At 44.1% G+C, this 12,331-nt stretch overlaps 1 protein-coding gene across 3 annotated transcripts in view; it reads left to right on the top strand.

The window, feature by feature from the left end:
• The window catches only part of LOC106593427 (lysosomal cobalamin transport escort protein LMBD1), a 204,605-nt gene that overhangs the window by 119,016 nt on the left and 73,258 nt on the right, over nt 1–12,331 (top strand). For 2 of the 3 annotated variants that reach the window (XM_045687124.2, XM_045687128.2), the window contains exons 9-10: nt 326–394; nt 2,166–2,249. In XM_045687124.2, coding sequence (XP_045543080.1) covers nt 326–394; nt 2,166–2,249 — 153 coding nt within the window. The remainder of the gene's footprint in view (nt 1–325; nt 395–2,165; nt 2,250–12,331) is intronic. The other variant, XM_045687126.2, reaches the window with a different exon arrangement.

The following is a 12,331-nucleotide window of genomic DNA, read 5'->3' on the forward strand; positions in this document are numbered from 1 at the left end:
CTGTAGAACACCTGCAGTCCTCTCATACCTTCAGACTGTTGAAACTGTAGAACACCTGCAGTCCTCTCATACCTTCAGACTGTTGAAACTGTAGAACACCTGCAGTCCCCTCATACCTTCAGACTGTTGAAACTGTAGAACACCTGCAGTCCTCTCATACCTTCAGACTGTTGAAACTGTAGAACACCTGCAGTCCCCTCATACCTTCAGACTGTTGAAACTGTAGAACACCTGCAGTCCCCTCATACCTTCAGACTGTTGAAACTGTAGAACACCTGCAGTCCTCACACGCTTCCTCTTTGTCTGTTCGTGTGTTTGTCTCCAGTGTGAGGACGGGCGTCCTCTGTCGTCGCGGGACCGTCGTAACCTCCAGGAGTTTGAGGACAAGCTACAGGTGTGATTGTTGTTCAGATTCAGAGTGTTTAATAGTCACATGTTCAGGGTTACAGGTGTGATTGTTGTTCAGATTCAGAGTGTTTAATAGTCACATGTTCAGGGTTACAGGTGGGATTGTGGTTCAGATTCAGAGTGTTTAATAGTCACATGTTCAGGGTTACAGGTGGGATTGTTGTTCAGATTCAGAGTGTTTAATAGTCACATGTTCAGGGTTACAGGTGTGATTGTTGTTCATATTCAGAGTGTTTAATAGTCACATGTTCAGGGTTACAGGTGTGATTGTTGTTCAGATTCAGAGTGTTTAATAGTCACATGTTCAGGGTTACAGGTGTGATTGTTGTTCATATTCAGAGTGTTTAATAGTCACATGTTCAGGGTTACAGGTGGGATTGTTGTTCAGATTCAGAGTGTTTAATAGTCACATGTTCAGGGTTACAGGTGGGATTGTTGTTCAGATTCAGAGTGTTTAATAGTCACATGTTCAGGGTTACAGGTGGGATTGTTGTTCAGATTCAGAGTGTTTAATAGTCACATGTTCAGGGTTACAGGTGTGATTGTTGTTCAGATTCAGAGTGTTTAATAGTCACATGTTCAGGGTTACAGGTGGGATTGTTGTTCAGATTCAGTGTTTAATAGTCACATGTTCAGGGTTACAGGTGTGATTGCAGGGTACAGTAGAAATCTTAGGCTCCGAGCTCCACCATGCAGGACTAAGTGAAATAAAGTCATGAAAAGGGTCCTAAATACAATAGAAATAGCAGTGTAAATTCAGAACTGTAGCAGGGATGATGAATACATGTCCATTAGGGTGCAGGCAGTGTAAAGACTATGACCATAGAGGAGGTGGGGGGACCAAGTCAAATAAAAACTATACAAATGCATTAGATTTTTTGAAATCTATAATATGCATATTAACAACTGCAACGGTGATTAATGCCGTTGTGGTGGGGGCAGAGTAAAAGTCTGTTGGGTGTCCCTAGGGGGAGCAGCAGGTAAGTGACCGTTGAGGTGGTGTGGGGAGAAAAGGGTAATGTGCAGTGGAGATTGCGTGGTCCATGGATCTGTCAGGGCGGAAGGTGAACTGGAGACGGTCCAGTGTGTTGGGGAAGGAGGAGTTGATCTGATCCTTGACTAGCCTCTAGAAGCACTTCAGGATGACGGAAGTGAGTGCTATTGGTCGATAGTCATTCAGTTGAGTTACTTTTCCTTTCTTGGAACAGGGATGATAGTGGCCGGCAGTCTTGCGAGGGTTAACACGTTCAAATGACTTCCATAGGTCCTCAGTGTAGACCACGGTGTCCTCGGGGGCTCTCCTTGGCAGCACAGGGTCATTGTGTTGAAAACGGTGTTCAGCTCCTCCGGTAGGGTGGCCTTGGTGACCTTAATGTGGCTGGATTTCTTTTTATACCCCGTGACCTTTAGGAGCCCCTGTCACGTACGCCTTGTGTCCGACCCGCTGAATTGCTCCTCTACTTTGTCCCTATACTTGGGTTTCACCATCTTGATCCATTTGCGTAGGTTGTATTTGTACTGTTTAACCAAACTATTGTCCCCGGTCAGCTTGCCCTGTTTATAAGCATCTCTCTCTGTTTCAATTTGTTTATATAACAATTAAAAAACCAGACATCCAAGACAAGATGCATAAGTATTAACACTGAGGATGGAACAAAGTCCTTTCTGGCGCAGACAAGGCCCATTTCTCTCAGGGCTTAACTGGTTCTTTAGGGAACAACAGGACATTGAGAGTTGTTTTCATTGAGGTCCTTTAGGTGCTCCAGAGGAGAGGCAGGCACCTGGAGATAGCAGAGAGTCACTGCTGCACCAAGGTTGGATCTGCTCTCAGACCACTCAAGGTGAGACACACACACACTTTCAGGTCCCCATCTAACCAGAAGCTGGTCTGTCATTTAACTTTTCACTTTGAGAAGTTAAATGGATTTTCCGGTTCCAATACGGTGTTACGTGTTACATCGGAGATTAAAGAGATATTGAACAATCAATATTCCAGAAGTGTGCTGATAATGTAACACTGTCATCTCTCTTTACCGGCTGGAAAGACACACACACACACACACACAGCAGTCCCGGCTGACAGTGATGAAGGACTATGCTCATCATGTCATCTGGTCCGTACAGTAACTAGGAAGAGACACACTGATTATGAGTCAACACATCATCTAATGTGCATCCCAAATGGTTCCCTATTCCCTATGTAGGTATTTTCTACAGAAGTGGTGCAAATTGCAGTAGTACCACCCCTAAAAAAACGTAGGAAATGTATTTACGTCAGTATATCGTCTAATTAAATCTGAGGCAATAACAAATATATCGTTACATTAATATAATTAAACTGCATTGTTTATACACTGATTTCTGTTGAGAGGTGGCTGTCCCAAACCCTGGTTTGAAAAATAAGCATTTCATGATTTTAGATGGTTTTTGTAACACTATTATATCGTTGCAACATCTTGAGTCGTTCTATCAATACATTTAACAATGCTGATCTATTTATTAGTTTTGTTTATTTTTAATCATCTTTCTCAAAAAAATGCTGTCCACCTTTTGATGGGATTGCACCCCTCTCCACACTATGGCCACATGGTGAGTAGTCTGTCTGCAAGCATTCTGGAGAAAATGAGGGAGCAAGTTGGTCAATCTTCATGTATTTTTAAGACGTGTCACTACCGAACATCTAACACTTCAACAAACATGTACACCTGTCCAAATGACAGATAGCCAGCCATATGCTAGCTATGGAATTCATTCAAGATAAAGTCAAAATTGCTGTGTTCACCAGGCTGTGTTCACCAGTCCAATAGATCAGTTCAATATTATTTTCTTTGGACTTTTTCTCTTGCCTAAATGTTTGAGACAATTTTCGAACCACATGGAAAGCCTTCCGAATCATAGAAATACAGTAACCCAGAAATTGAATGACTGTTTAAACCAAATAATAAAACATACAATATAATACTTTGCGTTCTATCTCAAACTTTTTCAGAATTTATCGCCACCCCACCCCAAATCTAATTACACAAATGTTGATTTTTACAGCAACGAATAACCTTCAATTCATTACATTTATCTCTTATCAAAATGAATACAAAACCAATAAATGAATTTACTCAGTCAAATGATCTTTCTAAAAAGCCGTATCTTATTATACATTGTTTTGGGGGCGACCCCACTGCAGTTCCCCTGTTGCCCCCTGACTTTGAATACCACTGCTCTAATGCTTCCAACCCACCTGTCTTCACAATGGTTCATGTGTTAGACTCCTCCTCCCCACCATTCATTCTCTAATAGTTTACATTTTGAGGACAGAGTAGAATGGAAGATGATAAAATGGAATAGAATGCCTTCCAACTTCCCTCTCTTGGTTCACGTGTCACAATCCTCCCCACCGTTCATCGTCTCCCAGTTTACATCTCCACAGGCCCACTGTTTATTCACAAGCTCTAATGAAACGTTAAAGCAGCCGGCTAGCTTCTGTAACAGTGTGTCTTTAACCTAGGGGGGGGGCAGTCCTAATGACACTCCCCAAACTCACATCTACACAGTAATGCGATGGCAGATATATCTACTGTATGCCCAGGCACCAGGCAGGAACGATGAGCAGGGAGCCCAAGAGCAGAGCTACAGTACCTACCAGTCTTCTGTCTGTTCTGTTTCCACTGCTGTCATGTGCAGAGCTACAGTACCTACCAGTCTTCTGTCTGTTCTGTTTCCACTGCTGTCATGTGCAGAGCTACAGTACCTACCAGTCTTCTGTCTGATCTGTTTCCACTGCTGTCATGTGCAGAGCTACAGTACCTACCAGTCTTCTGTCTGATCTGTTTCCACTGCTGTCATGTGCAGAGCTACAGTACCTACCAGTCTTCTGTCTGATCTGTTTCCACTGCTGTCATGTGCAGAGCTACAGTACCTACCAGTCTTCTGTCTGATCTGTTTCCACTGCTGTCATGTGCAGAGCTACAGTACCTACCAGTCTTCTGTCTGTTCTGTTTCCACTGCTGTCATGTGCAGAGCTACAGTACCTACCAGTCTTCTGTCTGATCTGTTTCCACTGCTGTCATGTGTTGGTGTCTGATTGGCTGTGTGTTGATCACAAAACGTGTTGATTATATTACACCAGACGTGTTGATTATATTACACCAGACGTGTTGATTATATTACACCAGACGTGTTGATTATTACACCAGACGTGTCAGATTATATTACGCCAGGCGTGTCAGATTATATTACGCCAGGCGTGTCAGATTATATTACGCCAGGCGTGTCAGATTATTTTACGTTCTCCCCTCGGGTGTAGCTCGTCTGAGGAGGAGACGTAAATGCCTGGGCCTAAACACACCAGGTAACACAGATAAAAGGGGAAGAAATGTGGGGTGCAATGAGCAATAAATACATCAGACCACAACCAGAACTCAATTTTAACCCTCGGGATGTTTAGTGAATTAGTTAAATAAACAATATAAAAACACCCATAAATAAATCAGTAAGAAACAAAACCACAACAAGGGAAGGTAAGAGAAGGGAAAGTTTGGGATCGGGGTCCAAGTAATGAAAATAAACAAAAGGTCCCTCCTCTTCTACACACCTAATCCTTCCTAACACACTCTAAACCCTAACCCACTTTCCTACCTGGTTCCAATAAAAAATACAAGGGTGACACCCGCCCGGCTAACCTAGTGTATAAAACAATGGGTTATCTACGTGAGAATGTACACCCATGGGCAGATCTACCTTTTCCCTTCTCCAGGACCTAGGTAGGGTGGAGCGCCTCAGGAGGACAGGCTGAAACACAAACAAAAAAATTGACACCAATAATCAAACCAAAAAACAAGTGTCCTCTCTCTCTCCCCCTCTCTATCCTTCTCTTCTCACACGGCAAACAGATATCCTCTCTGTAATCAGCTACAGCCACGCCCACCATCGTTAGCCGCAACTCGGTACACCTGTAATGCCCAAGACAAACACACTAACAGGGGAAAATGGGGAACAAGAAAAACGTAACACGCCCCCCCCCAAAAAAGCGTAAACCCCTGGGTTTATGATAAAACCCTTACATACATATATATTTTTTTCTACAACAGCAAAGTTATCAATGCCTGGTGCTATTAGTATTTATTTTTTTAACTAGGCACGGGACAAAGCATCCGCAACTATGTTTTCCGAACCCTTTATGTGCTGAATTTGTAAATTATAACCCTGTATAACCAACGCCCAACGCATAAGACGTTGGTTGTGGTTATACATGCGGCTCAAGAAAGTTAAAGGGTTGTGGTCTGTGTATACCACAACAGGCAACACACTGGAGCCAACAAACTTCAAAAAATTGTAGGGCAAATAACAGCGCCAGGGTCTCCTGTTCGATAGTGGAATACCTTGACTGACAGCTGTTGAATTTGAGAGAAATAGCAAACTGGGTGATCTAGACCATCGTGTTCCTGTAATAGTACAGCGCCTGCACCCACTGAACTGGCATCCACCTCCAACTTAAATGGTTTCTGGAAATCAGGGGCAGAAAGAACAGGAGAAGTACACAATAGTGCTTTTACAGAGTCAAAAGCAGATTGACACTCAGCGGTCCACTCAAAGGATACTGAAGGACTGAGTAACCTAGTCAGTGGGGCTACAACTGTTGAGAAATTCCTACAAAATGTACGATAAAAACCCGTCATGCCTAAAAATCTGCGTAATTCTCGGCGAGTGGCAGGGGCAGGAAACCGGGTGATAGCATCCACCTTAGTTGTTATGGTACGCACCTGACCCCGACCCACCTCTTTACCCAAATATGTAACAGTTGCCTTTCCAAACTCACATTTGGCTAAGTTAAGGGTCAAAGAAGCGTTGGCCAAGCGTGCAAACACAGCCCTCAATGTGCTCAGGTGATCAAGCCAGGTAGTCGAATGAACAACCAGGTCATCCAGATATGCAGTACAATCAGGAACATCAGCCAACACAATATTTACCAAACGTTGAAACGTGGCCGGAGCATTCCTCATTCCAAAAGCCATCACTGTGTACTGACAGAAACTGTCAGGAGTTACAAAAGCAGACACCTCAGAGGCATGAGGGGTTAAAGGCACCTGCCAATAACCTTTTAACAAGTCAAGCTTTGTAACATACGCAGCCGATCCAATGGTGTCTATACAGTCATCCATACGAGGTAAAGGGAATGATTCAGGTATAGGAACATTATTCACTTTCCTGTAGTCAGTGCACAATCTTTGAGTCCCGTCAGGCTTTGGAATCAGCAGACAGGGGGAACTCCAAGGACTGCCACTGGGGATTGCGATCTCATTTTCCAGTAAATAAGTTACCTCTTTCTTCATCACTCCTCTCTTGATTGAATTCACACGATATGGGTGCTGTTTGATTGGAGCAGCATCACCTACATTTATATCATGTTTCAACACATTGGTACGACTGGGAACATCCTGAAAGAGACTCGGAAAATCAGTGATTAGTAACTCAATATCAGCCCTCTGCTGATCATTCAAGTGCAACAAATGGGTTGGGAGAGACGCTACCATCTCCGAATTACACAAACGAGCACACTGCTCAGGAGTATTCCGCATCACCAAACCGTCCTCATCATTTATGCTGACTCCTGGGTGAGTAACCAGGCTCACAGAAGCAACAGAGGATACAACAGGTTTTTCACTGGTAATGGGAGACTCGATACCACCTCTAACAAGATAGGCTTTAATCATGTTAACGTGACATACCCGGAATGGTCGTCTACGGTCTGGCGTTTTGATAACATAATCAGTATCACTGAGTTTTCGGTCCACTACATATGGGCCAGAGAAACTGGAAGAGAGACACGAGCCGGGTACCAGCAACAACACCAAGACTTGGTCACCTGGGTGAAAAGAACGAGACACAGATTTAACATCAAAATGACGTTTCATTTTCTTTTGTGTGGAAGACAGATTTTCTCTGGCTACAGCACAGGCGTCATGCAACCGCTCCCGGACTTGACTAACATAGTCTAGTACATTAGTAGAGGACCCCACTGAATCATCAGCCATAAGTTGTTCTTTCAGTACCTTGAGAGGCCCTCTCACGGTATGACCAAAGATTAGCTCAGCTGGGCTAAACCCAAGAGACTCTTGTACGGTCTCCTGAATAGCAAACAGCACGTAGGGCACCCCCTCATCCCAATCTTTTCCTGTGTCCATACAGTATTTACGCAACATAGCTTTTAGCGTCTGATGCCAACGTTCCAGCGCACCCTGACTCTCCGGGTGGTAAGCGCTAGACATCTGATGGGACACTGACAAGGACTTCAACACACTTCCAAACAATTTTGATGTAAAATTTGTGCCTTGATCCGTCTGTACAATTTTTGGAAATCCAAAGGTAGAGAAATACTTAATCAGCGCCTTCACAATTGCCTTACTTGTGATTTTACGCATAGGAATCGCCTCTGGGTACCTTGTAGCAGTGCACATTATTGTTAACAAGAATTGATTACCCGACTTATTCCTGGGTAAGGGACCAACACAATCGATGATTACCTTCTCAAACGGCTCTCCCATAACCGGAATAGGGCAGAGAGGGGCCGGGGAAATAACCTGCTTAGGTTTCCCCACCACTTGGCAAGTACTACATATATGGCAATAGCGAGCCACATCCCGTTTCATTCCCGGCCAGAAAAAATGACGGAGGAGTCGGTCGTAGGTTTTAGTCGCCCCTAGATGACCAGACCAGGGAATATCATGAGCTAGGGACAACACCTTCGTCTGAAACGGGGCAGGAACTACAATCTGGCAAACGGAACTCCAATCATTTTCTAAGTCAGCACGGGGAGTCCATTTTCTCATCAGAAGCCCCTTCTCAAAGAAATACGTCACACCTTTCCTGTTTTTCTCACTCAAAGGTAACATGGAGGAAAAACATTTGGCCAAGCCCACATCCTCTATCTGGGCAGCTATTAGCTCCTCCCGAGTAACTGGCAACCTTAAACAGTCCACCGAGGAAGCCATTGTCTTGTCTTTATTTCCATCATCATGATCAGAACTCACTGGGAACACAGGAGTAGAACACTGAATATCTTCCCCATTCAACATAGGTGCAAGCACAGAGTCAGCCAAGTCTACCATGGTACCTAAGCGACGTGACTGCGCACGCGTAATGGCACACGCTGGAAATGCTTCGGGAAACGTAGTTCCCAAAACATCAGCACTTGACTGAGCATCAGGCTTGTCTAGCACTTCTAACACAGGCACAACTTTGCCTCCTGCTAGATCATTACCCATGATTAGAGCAACCCCATTCACGGGAAGCTCGGACTGTACACCGATTCTGAAACATCCACTCACTAGATCAGAAGTCAAATGGACAGTATGTAACGGAACAGGCACACAACCCATTTCGATCCCCCTCAATAATACACTAGAGCCACAATAAGACTCTTCTGACCAAGGCAGAACACTCGAGAGAATTACAGACTGAGCTGCACCAGTATCTCTCAATATCAAAACTGGCTTTTGTTCTCCAGAATCACCTGTCAGGGAAACAAAGCCTTTAAATATGAATGGGTCGTACATTTGATCAGGACGACTTAGTACAACTTCAGGACTCTCCTTTACAGAGCTCTTATTGGTTACTTTAATCAATCCCACACTTTTATGGAGTTTAGGGGTTGAAGCTGGTGACTTGCGTTTTAGAGACGTACATTCCGAAATTACGTGTCCTACTTTATGACAGTAAAAACATGCGCGTTCCTCCTTTTGATTCAGCCGTGTACTTCCTGAGTAACGGGGTGAATAGTAGACAGAAGAGGATACAACCGGTCTAGTCTCACTACGGTGTGTGGGAAACACCGTTTTATGTGTTAACACAAATTCATCTGCAAGCACTGCGGCGTCAGATAACTTTAACACTTTCTGTTCATTAATGTATACAACCAACCACTCTGGGAGGCTGTTTTTAAATTCTTCCAATAACATTAATTCACGAAGACCTTCAAAGGCATTGATTTTACTCGCAGAGCACCATTTGTCAAAGAGAGACTCCTTCTCTCTAGCGAATTCAACAAAAGTTTTTATAGAGGATTTGGAGTGCTTTCTAAACTTTTGTCTATAAGCCTCCGGCACAAGCTCATACCCACAGAGCACAGTAGCCTTAACTATGTCGTAATTAAGACTATCAGCGAGAGAAAGAGTACCCAATACCTCCTGCGCTTTACCGGACAATTTACATTGGAGTAAAAGCGGCCACACGTCCCTAGGCCAATTCAAAGCCACTGCTATGCGTTCGAATGCACAAAAGTAAGAGTCAACCTCAGACTCACGGAATTGTGGAACTAAAGCAATATGCCGGCTAATGTCAAAGGTAGAGGCAGATCCTGGAGTGGAAAACACACTATTGGAAACGGCATGGACAGCGGCCAGCCTCGCCACCTCCACCTCTAATTCCAATTTGCGCATTTCGAAGTCCATCTGCCTTATCTTAAGGTCCTTTTCGGCTTCCAACTCCAGTCGGCGCATCTCATCCTTTCGGATTTGTGCTCGCTCTTCTGCCTCCATCTGTAAATGTACAGCCGTAGGCACAGGAGAAAGAGGGTCAAATCGAGGCAAGGTGGCCGGGGCCTTATACTCGACCTCATCGTCGGGCCTATACGGGGTACCCAGAGCATCCACCACCTCTCCAACCGCAGGCCGAGGCAAAACCAACACCTGCTTTTCCATCAGCGCCGCTAATACCAATGTCTTTACCGCCGCCTTAACAAAACCCCTTGGCACGGAGATATCGAAATGGTCTGCCAAAGTCTCTAAATCTACCCTCCTACAATTCTCAAAACCCTCCCACGTTGGGTTATCCAGAAAAAACTTCAGGTTAAAGTTGGCCATATTCTAAATTCTCCACCTAACTACCACACAGCACTAAACACTACACCCAACACAACAACCACCCAAGCCACCCTAGTGTGCGGGCACAAGCTGGATCAATAAATATCCCGGATGAGCCCCCATCTTACGTTCTCCCCTCGGGTGTAGCTCGTCTGAGGAGGAGACGTAAATGCCTGGGCCTAAACACACCAGGTAACACAGATAAAAGGGGAAGAAATGTGGGGTGCAATGAGCAATAAATACATCAGACCACAACCAGAACTCAATTTTAACCCTCGGGATGTTTAGTGAATTAGTTAAATAAACAATATAAAAACACCCATAAATAAATCAGTAAGAAACAAAACCACAACAAGGGAAGGTAAGAGAAGGGAATGTTTGGGATCGGGGTCCAAGTAATGAAAATAAACAAAAGGTCCCTCCTCTTCTACACACCTAATCCTTCCTAACACACTCTAAACCCTAACCCACTTTCCTACCTGGTTCCAATAAAAAATACAAGGGTGACACCCGCCCGGCTAACCTAGTGTATAAAACAATGGGTTATCTACGTGAGAATGTACACCCATGGGCAGATCTACCTTTTCCCTTCTCCAGGACCTAGGTAGGGTGGAGCGCCTCAGGAGGACAGGCTGAAACACAAACAAAAAAATTGACACCAATAATCAAACCAAAAAACAAGTGTCCTCTCTCTCTCCCCCTCGCTATCCTTCTCTTCTCACACGGCAAACAGATATCCTCTCTGTAATCAGCTACAGCCACGCCCACCATCGTTAGCCGCAACTCGCTACACCTGTAATGCCCAAGACAAACACACTAACAGGGGAAAATGGGGAACAAGAAAAACGTAACATGTAACAGATTATATTACACCAGGCGTGTTAGATTATATTACACCAGGCGTGTTAGATTATATTACACCAGGCGTGTTAGATTATATTACACCAGGCGTGTTAGATTATATTACACCAGGCGTGTTAGATTATATTACGCCAGGCGTGTTAGATTATATTACGCCAGGCGTGTTAGATTATATTACGCCAGGCGTGTTAGATTATATTACGCCAGACGTGTTAGATTATATTACGCCAGGCGTGTTAGATTATATTACGCCAGACGTGTTAGATTATATTACGCCAGACGTGTTAGATTATATTACGCCAGGCGTGTTAGATTATATTACGCCAGGCGTGTTAGATTATATTACGCCAGGCGTGTTAGATTATATTACGCCAGACGTGTTAGATTATATTACGCCAGACGTGTTAGATTATATTACGCCAGGCGTGTTAGATTATATTACGCCAGGCGTGTTAGATTATATTACACCAGATGTGTTTGATCACATCAATGCGGTGAAATCTGACTGGAATGGGATCAAGGACCGTTTCTTGTGACCTGTATGTCTGTTTTCTGTCTGTCTCTCAAACGGCTACTTCTTGCTCTTTGGGAGCACCAAGTGCCAGGCAGGGATCATTCCAGAGCAGAGTTACCTACCGGTATGTCTCTGTTTCTCTCACACACCAGGTCTCTTCAGTGCGACCATTTTACTTGCATATGCTCTTAAATATTTTGCTGTGCAACCTGGACATTTTATTTAGGAGCACCAGTGCGCCTAGAAAAATGAAGGATTCTAGCTTTATTACCTCAAATATTTTTTATTGTGCTCCTAAATGTATTTGTGTGCGCTTCCATTTTTCAATATAGGCACACACGTGCTCCTTGTTAAAAAGGCCAGCGTAGAGCCCTGCACTCGCTTCTCCTATGGTTTCTTTAATGCCTTAGTGTCTGTCTGTGTGTCGGTCACAGCAGTACTTTTCTGCAACCTTTCTGTCGGTCTGTCAGTCTGCTGCTGCTTGCTCGTTGTGGGTTCTAGGCCATTATAAAGCATTACGTAACCTGTACGGGTGCTAAAATGGCTTCATAAATACATTTGGATGATTGACAGACAGGCGTGTTTGTGAGTGACCCTAATGAACTCAATCTGATTCATTCATCTTGATGGATGTTATTGTATTGCATTTTGACTGTATTTACTGTCATCTGCTTCCCTAATGATCCTAGAGAGA

The sequence above is a fragment of the Salmo salar genome, chromosome 01 (genome assembly GCF_965601325.2).
Source record: "Salmo salar chromosome 01, fSalSal1, whole genome shotgun sequence".
NCBI lineage: Eukaryota > Metazoa > Chordata > Actinopteri > Salmoniformes > Salmonidae > Salmo > Salmo salar.